This window comes from Falco cherrug, chromosome 20 (assembly GCF_023634085.1).
Source record: "Falco cherrug isolate bFalChe1 chromosome 20, bFalChe1.pri, whole genome shotgun sequence".
Classification (NCBI taxonomy): Eukaryota; Metazoa; Chordata; class Aves; order Falconiformes; family Falconidae; genus Falco; species Falco cherrug.
In genome coordinates, this window is record NC_073716.1 from 991,223 (window position 1) to 1,017,815 (window position 26,593).

The 26,593-nt window shown below is 43.3% G+C and overlaps 2 protein-coding genes across 6 annotated transcripts; both read left to right on the forward strand.

Moving 5' to 3' along the window:
- Positions 1-28: 28 nt before the first annotated feature.
- CCDC47 (coiled-coil domain containing 47) lies at positions 29-12,259 on the forward strand. Of its 2 annotated transcripts, none has more exons than XM_055697866.1 (13): positions 29-253; positions 2,197-2,462; positions 2,588-2,695; positions 4,080-4,254; positions 4,568-4,689; positions 5,326-5,391; positions 6,291-6,392; positions 7,249-7,359; positions 7,929-8,014; positions 9,271-9,329; positions 10,082-10,191; positions 10,366-10,533; positions 10,837-12,259. In XM_055697866.1, exons 2-13 carry the CDS (start codon positions 2,202-2,204, stop codon positions 10,915-10,917), a joined length of 1,449 nt encoding a protein of 482 aa, XP_055553841.1. In that variant the 5' UTR covers positions 29-253; positions 2,197-2,201; the 3' UTR covers positions 10,918-12,259. The 2 variants fall into 2 exon arrangements, with proteins under 2 accessions (XP_055553841.1, XP_055553840.1); XM_055697865.1 differs by lacking the exon at positions 29-253 and adding an exon at positions 725-1,465.
- Positions 12,260-12,963: 704 nt separating this feature from the next.
- STRADA (STE20 related adaptor alpha) lies at positions 12,964-26,317 on the forward strand. Of its 4 annotated transcripts, none has more exons than XM_027805740.2 (12): positions 12,964-13,183; positions 14,334-14,391; positions 15,255-15,283; positions 18,856-18,958; positions 19,473-19,594; positions 19,710-19,818; positions 19,943-20,066; positions 20,953-21,124; positions 21,766-21,870; positions 23,198-23,439; positions 24,120-24,162; positions 24,843-26,317. In XM_027805740.2, exons 1-12 carry the CDS (start codon positions 13,148-13,150, stop codon positions 24,993-24,995), a joined length of 1,296 nt encoding a protein of 431 aa, XP_027661541.2. In that variant the 5' UTR covers positions 12,964-13,147; the 3' UTR covers positions 24,996-26,317. The 4 variants fall into 4 exon arrangements, with proteins under 4 accessions (XP_027661541.2, XP_055553844.1, XP_055553843.1 ...); XM_055697869.1 differs by having other exon boundaries at positions 12,965-13,159; XM_055697868.1 differs by lacking the exon at positions 15,255-15,283 and having other exon boundaries at positions 12,967-13,183.
- Positions 26,318-26,593: the final 276 nt, after the last annotated feature.

A 26,593-nucleotide genomic window follows, 5' to 3' on the forward strand; every position in this document is an offset into this window, starting at 1 on the left:
GCCGCGGGTGGAGGGTGGCGGGAGCGGGCGAGGCCCGGGACACCCCGGGCCACCCTGGCAGGCGGTGCCGCGGCCCATCGGCCGCCTCGCCAACGGGGGCCCCTCCCGCTTGCCGCCCGCGTGTGGGGCCGGCCGCGTGCAGGCAGGCCGGGCAGCCGGCGGCGCCCCGCAGTGCGCATGCCCGGCGCTACGTAGGGCACGCAGGCGGCGGCGCGGGGCCGGGCCTCGGCGGCGGCGGCGCCGCGTGACTCAGGTAAGGCGGCCCCGGGCCGGGCTCCGCGCTCCGCCGCCATGGGGTCCCGCGCCGCCATGGGGCACACCGCGGGGCGCGTGCCCGCCCCCTTCCCGTCCCGCTTCTCGTTAATGGCCTCGGCCCCATCGTGCCCCCCGAGAGGGGTGGCTGGGCCCCGTGGCCCCGGGCGTGCGGGGTCTGCGCTGCCCCCCGCGGGGACGGGGGGCCCTCGGCACCCCCTGGGGCAGGGCGGGGGGCCCGCGCCCCGGGGCGCCCGGCGGCTGGTTTCAGGCTCGCTAACCTTGGCTCGTGTCCCCGGCCGGAGCCGGGAGCGCGGCGTGTGCACAGCAGGGGCACCGGTGGGTGCCACCGCCACCGCTCTCCGGTGCGGGGGTGGGTGGGCGAGCCGGGTCCCCTTGCGCGGGGGGGGCGGGGGCCGCCGAAGCACGTGTGCGCGGAACGCGTTGAGCCCCGGGGCAGAGGCGCCGAGCTGGGCAACGGGTCTGGGTCTCGTCCGTCCCTGGTTCTGCACCTCTGCCGGCAGCCGCACAAGTTTATTTTGCGTAAAACTTTATGGGGCTGTAGGGCCTTTTGTAAGTGGGTGTGCCCAAAGAGTCTCGAAATTCTTCTCCTGAAACTGTTGGGGTTTGGTGGAGCAGGTGTTGCCGCTGTCCCAGTGTCTGTAACCTCTGAATGCAAATTCTGTCATACGTAAATAGCATTTTCGTTTTCTGTTTTAAGTTCCTGCAGAATTGTGATGTACCCAAACAGCATGCTAAATTCTTGGGCTCTGCCTTGCTGTTCTTTCCATCTGGGTTAACGTTCTCGTTACATGTTCCGTTCAGGTTTTTGCTAGAATGAGAAGTCTTTGACAAAGGCATTTATTTTAGCCGTCCTTGTCATTTGTAGCAGTGGGTTCCCTGCATGTGGTACTCGGAGGACTGCTGGGCTAATTTAGAAACAAATTGTTTCTATTTCAAGTTTCTAAGAGAACATTCTCATCAACATTCAAGTTCCCACTAAGATCTGCTCGCGGGAGGGAGTAAAATGATTCTTACTGCCATGCCTGATGCAGCTGACGCTCCTTAGCTGTCTGTGAAATGCAGAGGGTAATCACTGCCCCTTCGGGGCTCGTAGTTTGGACCTTGGTGATGGCACCTACAGCCCAAGTGGGAGACCAAGACTGTTGGGAGATCAAGCAAAAAAGGCACGGGAAGCTGAGGGTAAAAAAAGGTGACCTGTCAAACTCTCTGCAGGTTTCTATCAGGTGTGGGGAGAGAGCTTTGGTCTCATGAGCCCCAGTTTGCTGTTTGTTGTTCTGGGCACCAGTACAGTATCCATCCTCTTCCCGCTTTTGTTTGTAGAGCTTACAAGAAAAGGTCTCTCTCTCTAAACAGCAGTAGTGCTGGGATGCTGTGGGACCCGATTCTGAGCATACAGTCTAGAAAATCAAAGTTAAGCACTTTTAAAGTAGCAGGGGCTATCACAGCATTTGTTAAAAGTGCATGAATACATTTTAAGATTTACTGCTGCTGTTACACATTCATTGATCTGACTGTGTCTAATTGCTAATTAGTAACAACTGTAGGCACAGTGTGTGGCCTTTGAAATGAGCTGGCAACAACGCTGACTGACTGAGAGATGCTATTGGAGAGTCAGTTTTATAATGGAACTTCTCTGCTTCCAGAACTTGCTCATCTGAACAGCCTGGCCAGATGTGAACTGGCTGCTGCCTCGGCTGCTTCTGCTTCAAGCCAGAGAGTCTAGAACCTCACCTTCAAAGTTATTTTTTCTTGTAATAGTATTCACTTCTTTTATACAGAAGATGGCAAGATCAGGCAGGGGTTTATTTCTCTCTAGTCTTGACAGCGTTTTCATTTGTGAAAGTTGGGTATTACTGTAGGTGTGATGTAACAGAATTGATGAGGATTTTTTGCAATGTTTGATCAATTTTTTTCTTCCAGTGAAAATGAAGAATTTATATATTTTTATTGCTGTCCTGTTCATCCCATGGAGTTTTTCTTTGGCAAAGTATGATGAATTCGAGGATGGAGATGACATTATGGAATATGATGATAATGACTTTGCTGAATTTGAAGATGTTAATGAAGATGCAGTCACAGAGTCTCCTCAGAGGATCATCACTACAGAAGATGATGAAGAAGAAGCAACTGTAGAGCTTGAAGGTCAGGATGAGAATCAGGAAGACTTTGATGACGCAGATGCACAGGTAATGCCTCATCTCCTTCCTCTGTGTGTTTCCTAATAGTACCTCTGCACCTTTCTCAGCTGATCTTTTTGGATTTGACCTACCTGGCTTTGGATTTTTATGCTGTGTGTGATTTTGTCCCTCAGGAGGGTGATACTGAGAGTGAACCGTATGATGATGAGGAGTTTGAAGGCTATGAAGAGAAACCAGATGCATCTCATAGCAAAAATAAAGACCCCATAACAATAGTTAATGTAGGTATAAATGTTGATCTGCTTTCTGTTTGGTATTTCATCACTTTTTTTTTTTTTTAAGGTGGTGTGCCAATAATCTCATTGTGTACAAACACACGTGTAAGACAGAACCTGTCCTAAAAAATTTATTATTTAAATTAACAAGAGACAGTGCAGAAACAGGAGAAGTGTGGAGACAAGAAATACTTGAAATAATACAACAGGACAGCAGCAGAATACGATCCAGGTGTGCTAGCTCCCAGTTCCATGCCCTTCTGCATTGGTTGATGCTACTTTCCATAGCAACTCCTGAAGTAAAACTGCCAGGGCAGGTGCCTTTGGTCTGTTGATCTCTATTTTAAGCTTCTAGAACTCGGGTCCTTGGATCAATGCTCTATTCTGTATTCAAACTGAGAACCGCAGTTGGAATATAGATCATGAAATTCTTCGTTAAAACAAACTTTTTCAAACATAGTTTTGACGAAAGCGTTTTATGACTTAGCTGCTTTTACCCATATGACTGTGGGGGAGAAGTGGAGGAGCTAGAGTGATGACCTTCATTTAATCCAGAGAAAAACCAGATACATCTCAGAATGTCTGGGTGCTTTTTCAACATGTAAAGAAGAGGTTGCGATGATCATATGCTTACAGTAAACAGTGTATTTTTAGCTTGTCTATGGCTAAAGTTTCAGATTATAAATTGCCTTGGATGGTTTTTGAAGCAAATCTCTCTGTCCACCCTGCATCACCATCTTGTTACATCCCAAGAGAGTCCTTTACAGAATGATCCAGTGCTTGAGGTCTGTGTTTTTATTATCTGTAACATCTCTTTTTAAGTATTGTGGCTGGCCCTGGTAGTGAAAAGTAAGGTTTGGGTACTTTTATGACTGAAGGGTGATACAGTGATAGCAAAACAGCTAATTGTTCTCTGAAGATGGCAAGTCTGGCAGGCTCCCTTGCTCCCCCCTGCAGTCTGGCTCTTGGTAGTGTCCTGAAAATGCTCCTGGACACTGGGTGTTTAGATTTCAACAAGAGTTACGTGATGATCAGATAATGATGTGATGGGCAAGGCATCAAGCTCAAATAATCAGTGAGTTGAAATGCTGGGCTGTTGACTACTCTGAGGGACGCGTGCTAGTGCAGGCTCACTTGGAAGAGAGAACTATTTTGTTTGTATAGGCCAGGTATTTTGGGAATGCTGTTATCTGTTGTTTCCTGTAAGATTACTGTGTCCCAGTAGAGCTAAATGCATTATGTAGGCTTAGCTCTGTCCTGTTGCCTTTGTGAAGCTTATTGCTGTGTTTGGGATGAAGTTTCTCCAGTACTCTGCATTTTCCAAATTGTTTGTGTATGTGGAATCGGCTCGTTCAGTGTGTAAAAGACAGTCTCCATTCACTTACTGTAGGTCCCTGCTCACCTTCAGAACAGTTGGGAGAGTTACTACATGGAGATCCTGATGGTAACAGGACTTCTTGCTTACATCATGAATTACATCATTGGGAAGAACAAGAACAACCGTCTGGCTCATGCATGGTTCAATACTCACAGGGAGCTGCTAGAAAGTAACTTTGCTCTTGTCGGTGAGTTCCATAACGACTTAGATCCATTTTTAGTTTGAGTAAACCTGGTTTTAGGCCAGCATGTGGACTATAGAGGAGAGTATGCTTTCTGATGCAGATGTGTGACAGCACAAATGAGAGCTCTGTGTGTAGACAAACAGCGTGCCAGTCGTCTGGTATTGAAATGAATTATGGTGCTGTAGTATAAATTACTCAGCAGCATCACGGGGATATTGAAGTAATCCAGCAACAGCAGAGCTCTATACTGATGAACTTTAGTGTTTAAATTTGTGATTTTTAGATTGCAGTTCTCTTTCATTGTTGTTTTCTTCAGGGGACGATGGCACTAATAAAGAAGCTACAAGCACTGGGAAACTAAATCAAGAAAATGAACATATATATAACTTGTGGTGTTCTGGAAGGGTGTGCTGTGAAGGAATGCTCATCCAGTTAAAGGTAAGGATGAGGCAGTTTGTAGTACTGTTTACCTGTCACCAGTTTGCAGGTTTTAGAGGCTTTTCCATGCCAGTGTGAGCAACAAAGAATCCCAGCTCGACTCTTCTGCTCACATTCAGATACAGGGTTCTGAATATGTACACGTGAAGGGAAGACTGGTTGGACTAAAGATCCATACAGGGCTGTATTCTGCCCACCGAAGTAGGTAAGAGTGAAAGCTTACAGAAAAAGTATAGAAAGCTGAAGTATAGCATAAACAGAGGTAACTGTATGCTGAAGAGCCCAGCTGCCGTTTAGAGGGACTTTAGTTGGAGGAATGGACCAACAGGAGTTCCAAGGAAGTACGACAAAGACAAGTAGGAAGTCCAGCACCAGGGATGGAGTAGCCCCACATGTTGGTTCAGCTCCAAACTTAATGGAGCAAGGCCCTGAGAAACTAACCTAATGCAGAAAGTATGCCTGCTTTTGAGCAGTATAGGCGACTTCTAAAGCGCCCTTAGAAGATGTTTTTCATAGAATAATTTAGCTTCGAACTGTCCTATTTTTTCCTTGAGCCCCACTGCTATCTGCCAATGAAATGCTGCACTCTAGGTATATCGAATTATCTTCTTCTTGTTTACAAACTTGTTTTTTTAGTTTCTTAAGAGACAAGACCTGCTGAATGTTCTTGCCCGGATGATGAGGCCAGCTTCTGACCAAGTGGTATGTACTCAGCCATTTAGATTAACTTTGATAAATTGTTTAATTCCTTTGGTTCTGCTCTGCTGCTTTTGATTGTTCTTGGCACACACAAGTGAACTGCTAGGTGTCTTTCTATACTATTCCCAGTCTTCCAGTTCAGTAACTGTCAAAACAATCTGAAAGAATTGTTTGTGTTTCTTTTCTGCCAGTGGAATGCAAACTGCTGATGTCTGGAAATTATTTCATCTATGGTGGTTATTGTTTGAGTGGTTTTGTGAACAGTCTATCATGCTTCAAGACCTCATCTTGATAAAAAGCGGTTTTACAATCTGAAATACTTAATGATTGCTTTTCTGTCTGTTCAGTCTGCCTGAACAGAGCTGCTTAATGCGTATGCTGGCCTGGATATTACACCCTGTAAAGTTACTTTCTGCCTTGCTTTTAGAGATGAGGATAATCTCATAACTGCGTAAGTGCCAAGAGAGGTTACATTTGGAAGAACAATGGCTGTGTGCACTCTGAATACTCTTTCCATGTATCTATAATTGTGTTTACCCATATCTGTTAAAAATACTTAATCTAGATGTCAGCAGTTGTTAATAAACAATGGATATCTGCACTGCGAATGAGTCTTACAACTCTGCTGTTCTAGTCACTGTTGTTACACTCAGGCATTATACCAGAATACTGAACTGAGTACTCAATACAGTTTAAAAGTACCTTACCTTAAGGCACATTGAAAAGTTTTAAATCGGCAACCTTTACCTTACCTGTGTATGGCCTCACTTAATCTTTGTTCTACGAATCAAAGTGTCAGACAAACACTGAAGTCATACTGTGACACAGGTCTCCATTTGGCCCATAGTCTGAATGCAGAGTCGTATAAATCTGATCAGGGCTAATAACATTCTGTCCCACAGCAAATAAAAGTAACAATGAATGATGAAGACATGGACACCTATGTATTTGCTGTTGGAACGAGAAAAGCACTGGTGCGACTTCAAAAAGAGATGCAGGACCTGGTATGTAAGTTCATGTTGGGAATACTAACATGATAAATGATAGGATGTAAGAACCTCTGATCTGTAGATGGCTTATTTTCTTGGGAACAGTTGAAAACTTGTGACTGACCTGTTGAAATCTTCTGTGTAAGACATTTTCATCTAATGGATGGAAGTCTAATGCTATCAAACACCTGAAGTACTAGCCAGCTGCTGTCAGAACTGCGGGAAAAGACGCAATCAAAAGCAGCTTACATCTTCCTTCTGGTGTAGAAATCATTTGGGAGGAGGCTGAAGTATGTTGTCAGGATACGAGTGTCGCTTGACCTCATTTAATTTGCACAAATGACTTTCAAGGATTGAAGAGTGGACATAATTAGCAATATGTGATATGGAAAGTTTGTGTCTAAGTCATCTTTTATGCAATCTAAAATTAAAGCTGTCCATATGGTCGAGCTCCGCAGCTTGCAAAAAATCCAGTGATAACAAGCAGTGGTTTGTGAATCTTTTCTCTCATAACTTGTCTCAAGCAACAGCACTATAGAAGGTTGATGGGATGCTAGTTGATTTTGTTCTGTTATCAAACAATGTGAGAAAAGCCTTAATCCACTTTGAGCATTCCAGCGTGGATGTATTAGAATTGTTTTATCTTTTACCTTAAAGTACTGACTATTTAAAAGACTGGTGATACGACATGATTTACCTTTTACATTTGGAATGTCCCCAGCCAGACTGGCGTGACTCAGCTAAGTGTAATTTTTGTAGTGTTTCTTTTCAGGTACTTTTAGGAGTCCCACTGTGCTGGAATGGTTCAGTCTAAGATATTTACAAGCTTGTGTTTATGTTTATTTCTTTCCCCTTGTTCTCTTTGAAACAGAGTGAGTTCTGCAGTGATAAACCTAAGTCTGGTGCAAAATATGGGCTTCCAGATTCACTGGCTATCTTGTCAGAGATGGGGGAGGTCACAGAGGGAATGATGGATGCTAAGGTAATCTTGAATGAATGAGTACGAATCTTCCTTGGTAACCCTGGCACTGGCTTCTGCAAAAAAGTTCTAATCTTTATCTCCTGTAAACATCAGAACAGGAGAGCCAAACAGCCCTAGTGAGATCTAGAGAAATCAAGATCCTAAGAAAGCTTAAGGGCTGGAAGAAGCACGTAATTCTCATGTCTTTATTCCTGTTACATATCAACATGAACTGCAGACTTAAAACTGCCTTTCAAAGCCTGGAAGTTATCTTTTAACAGCCAAGTTCAAAGGAGGGTGGTGATGGTGTCTGCAGGTCCTCAAAGCTGACACGTTGCCAAATTAACTGGAAAATCTGCAATGAGTTAGATATCTAACGTCAGCATTGCTCACACTAATTCCATGTATTGAGGTCCATTCTATAGCAAAAGCGAAAAAAATAATTGACAGTTTAAATTTCAATGTCATTGTGGCAAGCTGAGCATAGCAAGTTTCTGAGTGATATATGGACACTTTGGCAAGCCCATATGGAGTGGGTAGGCTGCAGATGGATTGGTGTTGGGAAAAACTAACCCCATTTTCTCTTTTAGATGATACATTTCCTCACGCACTATGCTGACAAGATTGAATCTGTCCAATTCTCGGACCAGTTCTCCGGTCCAAAACTTATGCAAGAGTACGTATAAAGCTAGATCTCTCCTCCCTGTAGCTATTGTAACACTAAGCAAAATAGAGGCTGACAAACTCATTTGCAGTGTGAAGCCTGCTAGAATGCACACAAAGAAATTGGGAGCAAAGGTGAAACAGGTGAATAAATACACTCCCTATGCTTCCAAATGCTGCATTAGTTTAGAAGATCAAGGTGCTCTGTTGCCCTAATAATTATTTTTGCTGGTTATGCTGTAGTTGGGGCAGCTACAAATTTCAGGTAACACGTAGCAGCTACAGTGTGCACACCTGTATGGGAAACAACGGAGTAATCCCACTAGAGGTATACAGCATGTTAGAGTTTAAGGGCCAAGAAATAACACTGCAGGAGGAGAACTCAATACATTAACTCAGATGTTATTTGAATGCATTGAGTACTAGGTTTAAGTCAAGTCTGGAGTGTAAAAAAAATGAAAAAACAAAACGCCAAGGCTGCTTGCCCTTCTCTAGCTGATACAGCTCAGCATTCTGCTGTTGAATCCATTGCTTGGGTACGTTGTTCAGGTTGATTTTCAGCTGTGCTTCAGAAATACATAGCAGCAGTATCTCTTCTGTTTCTCAAAGCCTCCTAGTCTTAGAGAACGCCTCAGAATTGCTAAGTGGTGGGTGATTTATCTTATCTATCATGTAGGTTTTTGCAAGGGTGTATTATGCTCACAGGCGTATAAATAAATGATTCATATCAAAACTTGAAACTGTCCTCCAAAAAAAGGAACATGCTTTGATTTAATTATAAGAGAGCAGTACGTGTACCTTGTACTGAAATTGCTAGGCTTTAGAGGATCTGTGAGATGTAGGTCTGACTTTCTTACACTAGAATACTGCAGAGTTTTGAATTCTTCCGAAAATGGTTTGGTGGGTTTTTTTTCCTAACTGATATTTATAGAAGATTTATAGTAGTATGAACAATGGGGCATATGTACAACTGAATGTCACTAAAAAATATACAGCCCCCTAAGGGGCTCAGATGACCTCTGAACTGGATTGGATGGTGCTGTACATTTTTACATTAATGCCTTTTCACTGGGTGTTTTTGAGTAAAACTTCAGGACTCTGAATAGTGTGGAACTATTACACAGCCAGGCTTTTAATCTTGTTTATTGTATTCAAGTAGTTTGCAAGCGTCTCTTGGTTCTTGACAAGGTTTTCCCTAACATTGTTAGGTGCTTTATATGCCTGTATTTTTCTTTACTCATTCCAGTCACTTTTTTTCTTTCATACCAGGGAGGGTCAGCTTACAAAACTGCCCGAAACTAAAAAGACACTTCTGTTTACATTTAATGGTAAGAGAACTGGTGTATGCATATAGAGGGGCAGTAGTGTTGTGCATTATTTCTGCACAACACATGCTCAAGTTCTGTCATCTGTGGAAGATGATATATAACTAATTACTTCAGTGCATGTAACAGGATCATTAATTGATTAACCAGGCAATAGAAGGCAGTAATAACACTGGGGGCTGCGTGGCACATCATCGTGATAATAGCATACTTAGTCTTGCTATTACTGATCTTACTTTGTACTCTTATATCTGCTGGTGGTTGTATTAAGTCACCATTGGAAGATGGCTTCTTTTTAAGTTACACACCTTGCAGCTGGAGCTTGCACAGTTACTTGGTTAACCCTGGTTTGAAATAAAACCAGCCTGTTGGGAATGTATTCTAGGAAAAGTCCATAGTCCTCTTCAAAATTCAAGGCCATAGCTCCAAGTGAAGCTAATGGTAGAGCCTGAATTCAACCCCTATTTTTGTATTCTGTACCAATAAAACTGAGAAGGATTGTGTGGGGAAAATGCCTGTTGCTGTGTGAGGAATCTAAATGCAATCTCCAAAGCTAAATGCCTTTTTTAGTGATGTCATAGAATCATTTAAGTTGGAAAAGACCTTCCTAAAGAGGAGGATAAGAACATCTTTATTTCATGAATGTGAGCAATAAGGAAAGATTTTTCTTATACATCTTATACATCTAAATACATTATAGCAAGTAGAAAAATTCTGCCAACCTCTCTGAATTAACAAGAAACACTTTATCACAGTGCCTGGTTCAGGCAACACTTCCCCAAAGGACATGGAGTCTTTGCTGCCTCTGATGAGCATGGTTATCTACTCTATTGACAAAGCAAAGAAGTTCCGTCTGAACAGAGAAGTAAGTAGAGTATATTTTTCTGTCTTCTGAATATTGTATGAAACTGCAACAACTACCACTGGATCCTTAATCTTAAGATTGGAAGCCTTATGTTTCTAATACGACTGCCAGAGATACTGCATCCTGCTCTTGGGGAAATCTGTATTAACTGCATTTGCTTTCCTCTGTGAAAAGGGTAAACAAAAAGCTGACAAGAACAGGGCTCGTGTGGAAGAGAACTTCCTCAAACTGACCCATGTGCAAAGACAGGAGGCTGCCCAGTCCCGTCGAGAAGAGAAAAAACGGGCAGAGAAGGAGCGAATAATGAATGAAGAGGATCCTGAAAAACAGCGTCGGCTGGAGGTGAGGTGGACTTTCAGATTGTTACAAGCTATTGGCACATATGTCCTGTGATACCTCCAGGGCTGCCTGTAGATATACTGGCAATGGCCAACTTGATTTCTTATTTGCTGGAAGGAAAACAACTTTGAGGGTATATGCTGTTGCTTTCTGAAACATGCAAAGGCTCCCAGTGAGGAGCTAGCTCATGTAGTTAGATGTGAACCCAAGTACTGGAGGTCCTTTAAGTTTGGCTCTTCTGAAATGATCAGCTTGCTCTGAAGAGATCACTGATGTTCACTCAGATCTCTATGTCCTTGCCTGCAGGAAGCCGCTTTGCGGCGTGAGCAGAAGAAACTTGAGAAGAAGCAGATGAAGATGAAGCAAATCAAAGTGAAAGCTATGTGACTCCATTGTGAGAAGCATCTCAGTGCCACCTGCAGACTTTCAGTTCACAGGGTACAAAGACCTACTTAACTCCATAATCCTACGCTTCTTTGAACACTAGTAGCCATTACGAGAAATGTTCCTTGCATTGGTGTTACTTATTTAAGTATTACAGCAACATGCAGGTGTATGTAGAGAGCTTTGTCTCAGCAGTTTTATTCCAGGTGGTACAAATTTTTGCTACTTGTCTGTTTGGAAAAAAAATAATGCAATATTCTTGAATGCTTTTTGTCATTTGTTCTTTAAAAACGGAAGATTGTAAACCTGTCCACATGTGCTGGTAACATATTCACGCTTTGGTTTTAAGGTTTGGTTTTAGTTGTTGGGAGGGAAGGGGGGAAAACTAAGGGGAAGAAAACTGCACAATAAACATTTACTGTGTGTTTATTTGCATCAAGCTTGTAAAGGCACAAAACATAGAGCCTTCCATACACAGTATGGATTCTTCAGGGATTTAAGCCCAGTAGAATAGAAGTGATTTTTACTTTCTTTTTTTACAAACAAGGGACTGAAACAGTATTAGGTCACCTGTGGACATGACTGGCATATGTGTAAAACATACAGATGGGTTAGATACAAGGGAATGGAATACATCAATAGTTTCCTCCTTGTGATTTTGAATGCTGCAAGCTTAATACAATGTGAAGTCTGTAACGTCAGCATGGAGTTTGTTCAGGAGTGAGCACCTGGTGAGTTAGCAGCTTCAGTTAGCCTTCCTTCAATACCAACTGCACAAGTTTGCCTCAAAAGCTTCTCCCGTTCTCAGCAGCTGCTGCCTAGTTCACTTCAGCGAGATGCTAGATTTGGTGATCTACAGTTGCCAGTTTCCCCAAGCAAGTAAAAAAGTTTCAGAGGATGTGTATCCTCTTCATCTGGTAAATGATCATTTCAGGCTTCTTGACTATAAATGGGGAGAATGAAGTGGATGCCCCTGTGCACACTTTGCTGAGAGAGCTCTGCATTTTATAAATGCTTCACGTCTAGAAGGCATGATTGTTGCTTGTAACAGACTTTTCAGTTTTGTGGGGAAACAGTTTTGCATTTTCTTGTTCAATACTTTGTGCAAACTTGCAAACTGAGGCAATAAGAACGAGCTGCTGTTGAAACAGAAATTCCTTAAAACTTTTTGTTCCAGCATGGGATACTTCACACCGATTTAAATGCAAATGTCTGTAACCTGGTACATGCAAATACGTTAATTTTATAATGGTTGGTAAGATTATTTAAAACCAAAACTAATGTAGATAATGTGAAATTTTAGCACTATTTTGCTTTAAAGATTAAACTGGTATTGTTTCACAGAGGTCTCTGAAAGGAAGTACTAGTTTGTGCTCTTTAGAGGAAGCAGACAGCTTTCCTGAAGTCCCACACATTTGTGGGCCACGGCAGCTAATTTTGTAATACGAACATTCAAATGAACAAATCTAATGGAGAGTAAAATATAATTGAAACACTTCACCTGCCTAGTTGGCTGGACTGCGTGTGCCTTTCATCTAAAATCTCGAAGAATGTGAATCGTCTGTGCTGGGGAGGGCGCAGTGCCGGTTTAGTCACGCAGGAGGCGGCGCTCGCTGCGCGGGGGCACGGCGGGGCGCCTGTGAGGGCGGCGGCGGGCCGGGGGCGGGTCTTCCCTCCGGTGAGGGCCGGGGCAGGTGGAGGCGGAGGACTTGCCCCCCGCGGTCAGAGCCGGGGCCGTGTAGGCGGTGCCGAGGGCGGGTACGGCGCGTTCCCCGTGCCCAGGGGGGTGAGGGGTGCGAGCGGCCGGGCGGACCGCAGGGACGAAGCCTCGGTGGCCTTCTGAGGGAGCCAACATGGCGCCGGCGGCTTCCCGCCGCTCGCGGGCGCCGGAGCCGCAGCGTCACGCACGCGCACGCGTCACGTGGCGGCGTGCTGGCGTCACACGCGCGGCGTCTCCTGCCGGTAAGCGGCAGCCACAGCCTGGGGAGCGGGTGAGGGGCCCGGGCGGGGGCGGGTCTCTCCCTGCGGGACCAGGGCCACGCTCCGCGGCCGCCCCCCCCCCCCCCCCCCCCCCCCCGGGCCTGGGGTTGCCGGGCCCCGGCTGGGCGAGGGCGAGTAAGCGCCGCCCCGGCACTCGGTCCCGGGGTGAGGCGTGAGGGGGGTGACCCGCTCTTGTGCCCGCAGGTTGCCCGTCCTTTGGCAAGCTGCGCGCGGCAGCACACCCGCGGATTCCATGTCTTTTCTTGTAAGTAAACCCGAGCGGATTAGGGTGAGTGTTGAACGCCTTCCAGCCTCCCTCGGGCGCCGGGTGTCGGTGGAGCCTGCCTTGCGCTTGTGCAGAGGAGCGGCGGCGGGGCCGGCCTCCTGGAAAGCACCGCAGGGCCCGTGCCCCCCGCCCACGCCGCCGTGACTGAAAAGGGCGGGAAAGCGCCGGGCCGGGCCCGCTGCCCTCACCTCAGTCCTCCCACCGGCACTTGCTGCTTGGGGTTGTGGCCTAACCTTCGCTTGGGTTTCTAAACGCTTTGATTAATTCTGCACTTGTAAGTGAGGAAGCTTCATGCGAGAAAACCGCTTGGGTCAGTGGTGTTCTATACCCGGAGTTCTGGGTCATCGTCACCTCAAGACTTGGTGCTTTCTAGGACTGGCTTCCCTTGCACTAAACAACATAAGCTATTTCCCCCCGTATTTTCCCAATTCCAGTGTGGCAGTGTTTGTTTAACACTAACTTCATGATCAGCATTCTGCAAACTTAAAGTCACGTATCCTAGAGTGCGCTATTTGTGCACACTCAAAAAATAAATTTTTTCTTTGAATCACAGAGTTGAATAGTGATAGAAACACTTCTCTGCACAACCTAATGCTTGCTGTGAATTTAATTTAATTCACATTAAATTAATGTGAATTTAAGCATGAATTGTGGAAGCAAACAGCTTTCAAGTATTTATGTTATAATTTTGCATTCGGTCAATAGATAAATAGACAAAGTATTTAAGTTAAGACATCACCTCGTTGTAAATAGTTGAAGCTTTTTTTATACCTGTTACACCCAAACAAGCAACTTTTATTTGCCTGTAAGAGAGTTGTAGCACACTTACTGTTTTTACTGTATGTGCATGTATAAAAGTTCTTGTTTGAATGATCTAAAATGATGTTAACTTTATGGCCAGTGCATGCCGGTCAGGAAAAGTAGTAGCACCTGTGTGGTTGCTGAATGCATGCCATCACAGTGGCACAAGAAGAGAATATCCTTGTCCAAAGTAAGGATGCAACTCTGGTGTTGGCAGTTAATCAGTTTCAGACCACAGTAGCATCCTTGAAGTGTTATGAATCTTACATTATTTTGTGGGGGATGGGGAAAAGACACTTCTCTTTACATGGAATAACTAATTACCTGGGGGATTTTTTTTTGTTTGTTTCAGCGGTGGGTGTCTGAAAAGTTCATTGTTGAGGGCTTAAGAGAGTTCGAACTGTTTGGAGGTAAGTTTTCCTATCATTAGATGACATTGTTAGAAATGTTTTATTTTAACCACAAGGTCTGTTAATTTGGTTGTAAATATATATCTTAACAGTAAAAGAGATGAATGAATCTGGTTGTAGCACCATAGTGTGTTATCCATGTTGGCTTACCATAAAAGCTAATATGGAAGCATCCAAGATCTAGCGAGTTATTTGGAAATCAGTTGAGGGCGGTACTGTTTTCAGACCCTGAATTCTCTACTCCTTAGCATAACCACTTTTTTGCTATGAAAAGATAATTTGAGATTTGGGAAGGTTAATTATAATTTTTTGAGTAAAAATGGATTTTGAAACTCTGATGATGGCTCCCCAGTGTGCCTGCGGGAATGCTGACTGGTTTCTGTTCTGCTTTGTGCATAACAAACAAAATTGCCCATTAGGATGCAGAATTACTGATCAGTGTTGTGGAAAGCATTCTGAGCATTGAAAAGAGGTCTAGATCTTGAGCTTCCAGGTGAAGTAAAACAATTTTCATTACTGTAAATGAACTTTTGATAGTTTCTTCAGTATTTAAGCAGAGCAGATACGTCATTTTTGAATGTGTTTAGAGGTATAATTTAAAAAATGTGTCACTTTCCATTTATGTCAAATATATGAACAGTTGCACTATTTGAATCTCTTTAATGCCCATACTTGTACTGCAATTTGATTATTTTTAGTGCTGCATCCTTATGTGTAAATTAAATGTCTTTGTGTAAAAAATATACTGTATATATTTGGTATAAAAAAGTATTATGCAGGGTTATTTACTCAGTTTTCCAGCTATATTTTTAATGGGTATCTGTTGAACACAACATGGTGAACAATTAATTTCTTTACTCCAGAGCAGCCTCCGGGTGACTCTCGGAGAAAAGTAAGTGACTTTTGCAGGCTGTGGTGCTGTGGTTCATTGCATGGAGATTATTCCTTGTGGAAGTTTGATTTTTCTTTTTATCTTAGTTATATATCTCATCTCTATATTTAGCTCTACAAGTGTGGAAACAGGTTTCACCCTGGAGTGGAGATTTTGGTGTGTGGTTTTCAAACTATATGTGACAAGTTCAAAACTTTAAACTTAATCTCTTGGATTTGTATTTGTGTTGTCCCCAGCCCCCCAAGGGTCTTTCTTTTGAGATGACTTAGATCTGATTCTTCAAAGACGCTAATCTCTTATAGCAGCCTTTTAGAATAAAAGGAAGAGGTTAGTTTATGGGACTAGGCCCAAATAATTTTATGTTGGCCATTCAAAACCAGTGTTCCCTTCTGAACACATTGATTCCAATTTCCTTTCTCTTCCTTGTAGAGCAGCCACAACAGAGGCTCCAGCATCAAACCCAAACATTATGCAGTTTTCAGTTGAGGTGACTTTACCTTCTGTTGTCTGGTCATCTTCAGAGCCAATTCTGTGCGTGCTTGGAGAGCTTTGCCTCTTAAAAACTAAAATCACTAGAAACATGGAATGTCTGTTCAAAAACATATAGCCAGAATCTGGCAGTTGAAAACTTCACCTTGATGCTTTTTGTTCTGCAGGCCCTGATAGCACGCCATCTGGTTCATAATGAACAACACTCATAGAATAACACAACTTAGGATAGAATATATTTGTCTAAATGATTTTCCACCTACCCATACCATATTGAAACATTTCTGTGTGCAGGTGTTGCTTTAGTTTAAGCTAATTACAAACATGAATTAAGTGTGATTTGATTATAACTGTGTCAGTTCAAGCTGCTTATAACTGATTTTTGTGCCGTTGTAATTTACTGGCACAAACAAAGCTGAAAATATGAGATGTATATGGAATGTTTTGTGGAAAGGCAAGTAAATTCACACCTTTTTAAAAATTGCTGAGTGTTACATGTATACTGGACTGGAAGCAAATTGAGATTAGCATCTGTTTTGTCTTTGTTGAAATATTCACTTAGGGTTTGGGCATTTTTGCAGCAGTATTTCTGACTCTCATTTTGATTTTTGCATCTAAATAAAAGCTTGCTTTTTCCTGCAGGGCTATAGAAAAAGGTACAATGATTTTGGGAGAGGGGTGGGAGGAAATTTTTTGTTGCTTATGTTGAAAGTGAGTGAATGAGGAGGTGGAGAGGCAGGCAGCAGAACAAAACCCGGTATTCCTTCCTAACTCAGATCAATGTCATTTGGCAAACGCAGATCCTTGCTAGCATCACATAACTTATTGTCTCATGGCATTTATAACAGTAGTTGCTTTTCAAAGATTAATTTCCTACAACCTATCTCAAATTAAAATCAGATCAACAAGCCAGAAAGCTAGCTCTTAATGAATGTCATGCTATAAAGCTAGTCATATGTGACTTCATTTTGCAGCTGCTTTTGCTTTTGACCATACACCAAAAGCTGTCCCGTGTGAAACTACTGAGGAGCTTTTTTGCAGTAATTCATAAATGACATTTCAGTTTAACTTTTCTCTTTTTTTTTAAACTCTTGTACTACAATAAGTTTCTGGTAGAGCTTTTTTTGCATTAACTCGGTTATTGGTCACTGCTAACATGAAGAGAGGTGAGTGAAGACCTCTGATGCACTGGAAGACTTAAAAAGGGAATTTGCAGTATTTTTCCATTACTGTTGAAACAACATACACCATTAATAAGATTAAATTCATTTATTTATTTTGCATCTGTTTTGTTGGCTTATGCTATATCTGGAGTGGACTTTAATAAAGCAAACCACTTACATATTGCTCAGTGTTTCACCAGCTGTCATTGCTCCATAACACTGCTTATCAGAGCCTCCTGCTTTCATTTCCTTGGTGGTGCCTTTCTGCTTCAGAGGTTTCCATCTGCCTGTGTGTCTCTCCTGGCAGTCTTGCTGTTGACAGGACTGTGAAATTGCTGGAAGAAGTAACAAATGATACAATTAAGATCAGAATTGACAGGCATCTTTAACAGAAGTTTGAAATTGTAAATGGGAAGTCACTGTTTGTTCTTAACCAAGGAAAAGCACTGTGTAGTGTTAAGACTAGAATAAAGGATTTGGGATTGCTGAGATCTTGGGGGTTAGCTGTTGTGAAACAGAACTGAGTTGCTGTGCTAGACTTGTTTGAGCTGAAATTATGCCATAGCACTGTTCACAAATCTTAGGTTTTGCCTTTTCCCTTAACTGAAAAATACACCTATTTTAAAGGTAGGCAAAGAGGGGTAAAATATGTGCTCTTCAAAGTCAGGTGAAAAGGTAGAATTTGGGAAGCGTGACTTAGTTTACTCCTGAAGTATACTCAGGGACCCAAAGGTCATTTATGGCAAGTTTCCGTCTGTGCTTATTACACTATGTGCGCCCTGGACTGAGTGTAGAACAGCAAGTTCCTTGTTGTTCAGCTGTCACTCTGTTGTTTCCATCTTTCAGTGATGGGAAAAAGAGTATTTGCTTTCACTCTAAGGAACATGCACAAGCCTTTTCTGCTTCATGTACCCTGAGAAAGGTCTGATAAAGGGCACTTGCAGTTGATAAAGAATGAGGTGGAAAAAATGATCTGGAATTCCAAATGTCAGGAGGAGTTAATGTGCTGGAAATTAGAGATAACTAAATCTGATCTTAGCCACCAAATAAATTTGGACCTCTGTTAGGATGTTCTTGTGACTTTGGAAACGTGAGGGAATTAGTGTAGTGGAACTTGCGAGAACATTGAAGTTTGTCTTAAGCAAAATCCTGTTGGAAAGATTTATGTGTGTGTAAATAAAGCAGATAACTTCATGTTAGACGTAGTGAAGAGAAGCTGTGAGGCTCGGGAGTGCTGCTTCCCCATGTGGTGTGGGGTCTTGTCTTTTCTTTTCTTTTTTCCCCTCCTGTAAGCATTAATGCTTTGCAGTTAAGTTTTTTGCTTTCATTTGGAGCTTCTCTTCATGTGTGTCTGGTCTTCATATCTTGGGCTAAGTTGGTTCATCACTTCTACCATTCAGTTAAGCAGCTTCAGCTGTGCTGGTCTTACCACAGAGCAGCTGAGAACCAGAAGCCCCCAGCATCGGAGGGGAATGCAGACTGCTGCAGTGCAGAGAAGTGCTATAAACAAACTTTCCTTTGGCCTTGCTTAGGCCAACAGGATAGTGGCATAGAAGTTCGTAATTAACGGGAGAAAGGTAGTCACTATACAGCAGTGCTTCAGCTGTCCTGGGGAGTAGTAATTGGCTTTATCCAATATTCCTAAAGAAATTCTAGCTTACAGTAATTAAGAACCTGTCTGTTACGGTTACCTGTTTTGAAACACAGATGTCTGGATCTTCTGAAATGAGGCATCTCCTGGATTTCAATTGATAAATAGCTATTCAAAATAATTCTAACAGCAATTAAAATCTCTTTTCTGTATTCAGTACTGTCTTATTATTTTGAGGTGTATAATAATACAAGGAGCAGATGATTTTTCCAGCACATGATCTTTATTTCTTTTGACCTAACTTCTTTTTTTTTTTTTCCCCCCTGCAGACAAATGAGGCGAGCTCCGAGTCTATAGCTTCTTCCCCTAAAAGGGACACCATGAGCAACTTCCTACCAGACAGCAGCTGTTACGAGTTGCTCACTATCATAGGTAATACTACTATGTGATTGTCAGAATTCTTCTTTGCAAAGAAAAAAACCTGCAAATTTATTGGCCTTTTCTTGATTGCTTGCTTATTTTTGATGTTAGATGCCTGTCCTCTTTGATTTTAAAATTACTTTAATACAAAATGAGATGCTAGTTCCAAAGGCTTTCATTGAAAGAAGCTTGTGATGGGTTAACGATACTGGGTGTGAAGTATAAAATCAGCAGAAGCAGTCTGAAACCTGTCCCTGTCCTTGGTGGGGCTGTAGCCTAATCATTTTATTTCTGCTTCAGTCCTGAACTTGGAAGACAGGATAATGTTACTGGGGGGAAGGATTTTGCTCAGTGGGATACATGCCAAAGAAGGTAGTGTCTGAAAGAACAAATACTCTTTCACAAGGCAAAAAATAGGTTCAGCAGACGCCTGTAAAGATTATTTAAGAGTCAAGGACTGCAGGAGTTCTCCAGAAGTGTGTGATTCCAGAAAGTGTTGCTGAAGCTTTAATGCCTTTTCTTTCAGGCAGAGGCTTTGAAGATTTGATGGTTGTGAACCTGGCCAGGTATAAACCCACAGGAGAGTACGTCACCATCAGAAGAGTGGACTTGGAGGCCTGCACAAATGAAATGGTCACATTCTTGCAGGTAAGAGGAATCCATTAATACCATAATGCAAGTTTAGGAGAGGACGTGCTTATCAATACTGTATTCATATTCCTGCATTTACTAAATTGAATCAAAATATCTTTTTTCATTTTAGGGGGAACTTCATGTTTCCAAGCTCTTCAACCACCCTAACATCGTGCCATACAAAGCAACTTTCATAGCTGACAATGAGCTATGGGTAGTGACATCTTTCATGGCCTATGGTAGGTGCAGAGGGAATACCTTTGTCTGACCATATTTGGTGAAATGAAATTTAAGAGGTGTAGTTTTTTGGGGGGTTTTGGGTTTTTCTTCTGACCAATTGAGAGGTGTTTTGTTTCTTTTTAGGTTCTGCAAAAGATTTAATCTGTACCCATTTCATGGATGGGATGAGTGAACTGGCTATTGCATATATCCTCCAAGGTGTATTGAAAGCACTTGACTACATCCACCATATGGGCTATGTACATAGGTACTAAAAAAATATAAAAAAGGCGATCCATTTTCCTTCTCTTGGAAGTTCTCAGAAATACTGCTTCATCATTAGAGTGGATAGTTCAAGAGATGCGGAATGCAGTTTCAAGTTCTGTATTTTCTGTTAGAGCAAGTCAGTTTGATACTTGTGGGGAATTACATAATTGATTGTAATGAAGTGCATGAAAGTGTCACTGTGGAACACTTATCCTGAAGACCACTGTGTATTGTGAGTCACAACTGCAGCTCATGTTGAAGGCTCTGTTCAGATACTATTGATAGTCTCCAAATTGAGACTGACAGTGGAGGGGCATGGGGTTGCCCTGTTGTTATTGAAGGTTCTGGGTCCATAACCCCTAGTCCTGCATTTCTCCTTGTCACAGAAACAGTTTTTGGGAACCTGCAAAGTGGATGAATACAGTCCTCTTCGTGTTTGTAGAAGAGGTTTTGCACAGCATTCAGGATGGTTGTTAGGAGTCTCAGGCTCCTGGTAGGAGGCTGAATAAGTTTGGCCTGCATGTTGAGCTGTCCAGAGTAGGCTTTTGTCCTTTCTGTAGGTGCTCACTAAGGATCAATTTCTCTTTAATAACTACAACTTCTCTTAATCTAAATCACTGTCTCCACCCACTAGCATATTTTTCCTCTTTGATACATCCTTCTGTTGCGAGAGTACATTTCAGGTGCTGAAACTTTTAGGTTATTACGGGTTATTACTTCTGTTGTATGTACTGTAAAATAAGTTCAGCTTACCTATGCCTGCCTTAAGCCCTTTGCACTGCCCTTCTGCACTGTTTCCTGGGAAAGCTGTAAGGAACATAACGCCCTTGAGGCCAGAGAACCTGACTATTTTTACTTGTTTTTGTTGTGTTTTTTTTTTTCCCCAGGAGTGTTAAAGCCAGCCATATCCTGATCTCTGTAGACGGGAAGGTATACCTCTCTGGCCTGCGAAGTAATCTAAGTATGATCAATCATGGGCAGCGACTCAAAGTTGTTCACGACTTTCCCAAATACAGCATCAAAGTCCTGCCTTGGCTCAGTCCTGAAGTCTTGCAGCAGGTGTGTTTAAAAAAATGCTAGTTTTTAGTGACACATGGTATCTCTGTATAACTTTCTGAGTTCTTATGGCATGTTTGGGTGGACATGGCAGGGGACATGACAAAAGCCACAGGGTTTTTCTTGCGATGAGCTCTATCCTTTTTACCTTAAACGCAGTGACCCCTAGCAAGGGAAAACCTGTGTTCCTGTCAAAAAGGGGAATTACTGAGAAGCCCGTGTTACCACATTGCCTTTCCCTTCCCTTCAGAGGAAGGTGCACAAATGCAAGGAATAGGGAGAGGCCAGAGGAAACATATCTGGGCGGGCACAGGGCAAGTGGGTAGAATTTGATCTAGTTGACTAAACAGTTTTCTTGTAGGTACCTCTACAGATTCTCCTGTTAGCGAAGTGTTACATTAGGTGCCAGTTGCCCTAAGGTAGATGCCATCCCAACTAGCTGGCTGATTTAATTTAACTAAATGTTGTCCTTAACTGTGTGTTTTAACAACAAAAAACCCACCACCACAATAAACCAGCCTATACGTGGGTTGTACTGTTTCTGCTCTAATAATTTGGGTTTGCTGTTCTGCGTATCGAATCATGGGTATCGCTCATGCCATCCCATATAAGTGAGGCTAATTTTTCTTTTCCTTTTCATCTAGAATCTCCAGGGTTATGATGCAAAATCTGACATTTACAGTGTAGGGATAACAGCCTGTGAGCTGGCAAATGGACACGTACCATTTAAAGATATGCCTTCTACTCAGGTAAGGTTTAAAAATTGTTCCTTCCTCATCCTTCATCCTGGCACATGGAAATGCTTTGTTGCACTGGGATGTTGTTACGTTAGAAGAGATGGAGTAATTTGGCAGAAAGTAAACCCCCTTGCTTTCTAACTTTTCTCACCGGAATGGGAGGTTAGGTGTGGCTAGGTTTAAATTCTGAGTGATATCTAGTATGCCACTACCGGTCCAGTTGTGTCTAATATGTAAATTAAACTACCATGATTCTGGATACACTAATAGCGGTCTGCACCTTCAGTCCAGTCATGCTCATGAACTAGCGTGGCCGCACTCTAGGGTGTGGTCCCGTTCAGTGAGAAACCGTGACAACTGGCTACTTAGTGCGGTTTTAATTTGTGCAGCAGATATACAGGTTCTTTGGATTGCCGGTGATAGTGACTTTCTGCAAGAAAGCATGTGCAAGTATGATGTTATTAAGTACAAAACACTTGAAAAGGTTATAAATAATACAGCCTGGCTATAAATGTTAGGGAGTAACTCTCTAGAGAGATTTTTAAGATTCCCGAGAAAAGTGCTTAGTCTAAATCTCACCCAAGGCGTCCCAAGTAGGGGGAGAAGCAAGGCTCAGCCTGTTGGCCAGTCCCAGGAGTCAGAGGCAGTCTGGGATGGAGTTTCCCCTGACTTACGGTAAAATCTTCTCCTCCAAAAATTCCCCATTTCCTTGGCTATTTTATATCCTTTCTACCTTCAAGGTGGAGTTTGAGTGACTGTAGTCATACATACCTTTTATCATAATTGGTGTAAATTTCTCTGGCTTCACGTTTAAAGTTTGCAAAAAATCAAGGACACAGACTCAAAGAGGAGTGGTTGCACCTCGGAGGCGGGTAGCCTTTGGGATGGAGGTGTGTTTTGGTATTAAAATGACATTAAAATGAGCAAAGTTCACCAAAAGGTAGTATTTTGGCAAGGTCTTGAAAAACTGTTGGCTCAGGGGACCAGATGGGCTGCTTATCAGTTCTTTGAGGACCATTTCTTCCCATTTATCATCACAGAGCATGGCCACGGAGTCTGCACTGTGCTCCACCCTCCTTGGTATGTTGCAGGGAGTTGCTGTGTCAGTGGATTCCTCGCATGTCTGCTGCAGCCATGTCCCATCCTCAGAGCTCTTTGATTTTATACTTTTCCTTTATAGGTGAACAATGCTACGTTTTTCATATAACCCTTAATTTTCATACACAAACCTTAATTTCCTAATAATTACACAGATGTGAAGACAGAAGGGTGCCATGCCTGCATGGGAAATCTTAAATATCTACTGTGTGTGATGTTGCTTATGCCCTTTCTCTCCCAGATGCTCTTGGAAAAGCTGAATGGAACTGTTCCCTGCTTGCTAGACACCACCACAATTCCTGCTGATGAGCTGACTATGAAGACATCCCGTTCAAGTGCTAACTATGGGATGGGCGAGAGCATGGCTATTAGCAATGTCAGAGCAGCCAACGGAGAGCCAACCCTGCACCCTTATCTTCGGACCTTCTCCACCTACTTCCATAACTTTGTAGAGCAGTGCCTCCAGCGGAACCCTGATTTCAGGTAAAGCCAGGTGAAAGCTGCTTGTCACGGACCTGTGTTATTCTAGGGCTGCTTCAGCCGTGAGAGCCAGCAGAGGTTTAAGTTTTCTTCCCAGAAGTGTAGTGGAGTGAGGATATGCTCTGTACACTGAGAAAAGCAGTCCATGTAAACCAAGAGCAGTGTTAATGCTTTGGCCACTTTCTGTAAGACAGCCTGAAGAATTATCTTGCAGCCTTCTTTGTGGAGTAGAGTGGTGCTACACGTCAGGAAAATAAAACTGAACAGCTTTAATTTCTCATCACTGTGAGACTGTTTACCCAGTTTCCATCGCTGTGGATGTCTGCTGTTCAGCTAGCTGAGGATAACAATGGGAAGTGATGAAGAACTGTATTTTCCTCTGTAGTGAGCCTAAGATTGTCTTTAGTCATGACAAACTTCTCTAGCATGCTACACTGCTCAGAAACTTTCCTTTGACCAAATGTTGGGGTGTGCAAGTAGGTAACTTGCACAGAAGGTTGAACTACTTGGGTAAAACATCATGTGAACATAATAAACAGTGCTACTGATTACAAAAGGGAGAGATCCTATAGCTGAGAAATGAGACGGGCAGAAAAGACCCCGGTCTTTTCTTTCTTCCCCTACCTGCCTTTAAATGCTACTGTTTTCTTGTGTGCTTACTTTATTCTAACTCCCTTCTACAGGCCAAGCGCAGGCACTCTGCTTAATCATCCCTTTTTCAAACAGGTAAGGAAATCATTTATTCTCTAGATAAAAACCAGTGGCTTTTCTGTAGTTGCCGTCTTGCTGTGTCACTGAACCTGAAGGTGGGAATGTAGAGTTGCTGCATTTTCTGTCATTGGAAAGGATTAAGTTAGTTTGCTGGCTAATTGTAGTGCAGCGTGGTGATCCTCACATTCTCCTGGGAGGTGGATGGGCTGTTCTCAAAGCATCTCTTACCTAAACAGAGGGTGTAAATCTGCCTGTCCCGTGTGCCAGAACAGGTTTTCACCCACAGGCTATTGAGTATTGAGGCAAGGCAGTCCTAACCTGGTTCTTAGTGAGACCAAAGTGAGGTGACCTGCGCATTGCTTACCGCTGTGTGGCTGGCTGGGGGACTCCAGCTCTGCTGTGGGAAGAGGCAGCAGCTCTGCTGCTCCTAAAATCATTTGTCTGCCTTGCTCTGAGCCGAGGGCCTGGGTGGTGCTTTGCCAAGGGGATCTCGTCAAGACCATAGCACTCGTCCTGCTGAAAAGACTGCATGCAAGCACTTTGTTACAGGGTGCAGCGTGAAAGCCCTGCATATCTGCGGGTGGGAGGACAGTACTGTGTTGTTTCTGTCTGTAACCACACGCTGTTGCTGCTTGATTGTGATGTGCAAGTGTGGGCAAGCATTTCAGCAGCCGAGTTCTCTCTTTTCTGTGCAGATCAAGCGCCGTGCTTCTGAAGCACTCCCTGAACTTCTGCGCCCTGTCACCCCAATCACCAATTTGGAAGGAACACAGCCCCAGGATCTCAGTGGCATTTTTGGGCTGGTATCAAACTTCGAGCAGCTGGATGTGGATGACTGGGAATTCTAGAACAGGGACTATACCTGGTTCTGGAGGTGCTTTCTGGACATTGTAATTTATTGGTCCTGTTCATAAAAGGTGATGAATGTTACACATGGAAGAGTTTACAGGTTCTTGCGAAGGAACTTCAGCTGCCTGTTTACTTAAGCAGTAGCTTGGAAACAAGTGGACAGACCTGAGCTGGAGAAGATCAACCCCAAGGAACTGTGGAGTATTCCAGATGGTGCTGTGCCCAGAGCAGCTGAGCACTGGTAGATCACTTGAATGGATTTGAATGAGTCTGTGTAGTTATGGTCTCTATTTATGTGTTTCTAAAAATCACTGGCTTCCTCATATCACAGCTGAAGGCTGCATATCCCTACCCTCTTTGGTTCTTTCTCTTTTAAGGGTGCCTTAGAGTTAAGGGGAGGCAGGCAGCTCTTAGTTTTGGGCATTCTCCTAGAGCTAGTCAGATTACTGTTGCAGTGTTGCCACAGGGGAAGTTCTGAGGGGAGTCTATGGGGAAAGAAGGGATTATGTTTTTAAATTTAGTTACTGCTTTGTGATGGAAAATGGGAGATAGAAGAAGCCTGATTCCATTCCAGGCACACTCGCTGCATTGGGCATTCCTCTGCAGTGCTGGATTCTTCTCTTCCAGTTCTGGAGAGAGCTTTTGAGAGACGCCTCTCACTTCATACTGAGCATTCTGAACTCTGGGTCAGATGGGGCATTCCAGCCTTTCCTCCCATGGCTGCCTGGGCCAACAAAGCAAGTGTGTACGCCTGTATGATGTACCAGCTTTTTTATCCCCACAGCACTAGTTGGGCCTCCTCTTAGCTGGGCTGGTTTCACAGCATGAAACACTCATACCAGCTTGTTCTCAGCGACTTACCCTGGCACAGAGGAAAAGTCGATTTTTGTACTAAATGCTCTTGCTCATGACTCCTCTTTAAACATTGTGTACAGAATTGATCTTAAGCCTCCCCTTACTGTTGCTGTTCTGCCTTCCCTGACGGAATGACAGGTAAAAGCTTGCTTCTCATGTGGCTGCCCTTGACTCGTGGCTCTGTGACTCTGCCCTGCTGCTGAGGCAGTGCTCCCCTGTTCCATGGTATTTGTTTTTTGGAGGTGTATTTAAGGCTTTTAGTTTGACCTTTCCAAGGACTGGGTGCTGGAGGTCTTCTAGTCTTTTAGTGAAGCACTGAGATCCAGTCCTGTAGGTGTGGTTGATGGGAGTAGTGGTGCTGGCAACAGCTCCTTGTGTTTATAAACTGTACTTGAACTTAGATAAAGTTTGTCAACTCTTAATTTTTTGCCAAAACAAATAAAATATTTCTGAAGTTTTTTTAAAAGTCTGCTGTTTCTGCGAGATGATGGAGCAGATGGCAAATGATGACAGAGGCTGCCTATGCACCTTACCCTTCCCCCTTCCTTGCTTTCATCCAGCTCACCAGGAAGTTGCAACTACCTTTGTGTTTCAAAAATGTATTTCAACTAAACAAAGCAGCTGTGAACAACTACTTTTGCTCTTTTCTGAAAGTTTCAGTAGAACGTGTTCTTCCAGAGCAGGGGTGTTTGTAAGGGCAGGCTACAACAGATAGGACAAGCCCACTTCTTCCTCCCTATGA

Coding starts and splice junctions, on each gene's coding strand:
- CCDC47 (XM_055697865.1), top strand. CDS start 1,333: ATGCAGAGGGTAATCACTGCCCCTTCGGGGCTCGTAGTTTGGACCTTG. Junction 6,393..7,248: donor AAAAAGAGATGCAGGACCTG/GTATGTAAGTTC, acceptor TCTTTGAAACAG/AGTGAGTTCTGCAGTGATAA. Junction 10,534..10,836: donor AAAAACAGCGTCGGCTGGAG/GTGAGGTGGACT, acceptor CCTTGCCTGCAG/GAAGCCGCTTTGCGGCGTGA.
- STRADA (XM_027805740.2), top strand. CDS start 13,148: ATGTCTTTTCTTGTAAGTAAACCCGAGCGGATTAGG. Junction 15,284..18,855: donor CGGGTGACTCTCGGAGAAAA/GTAAGTGACTTT, acceptor TCCCCCCTGCAG/ACAAATGAGGCGAGCTCCGA. Junction 20,067..20,952: donor CATATGGGCTATGTACATAG/GTACTAAAAAAA, acceptor TTTTTTCCCCAG/GAGTGTTAAAGCCAGCCATA.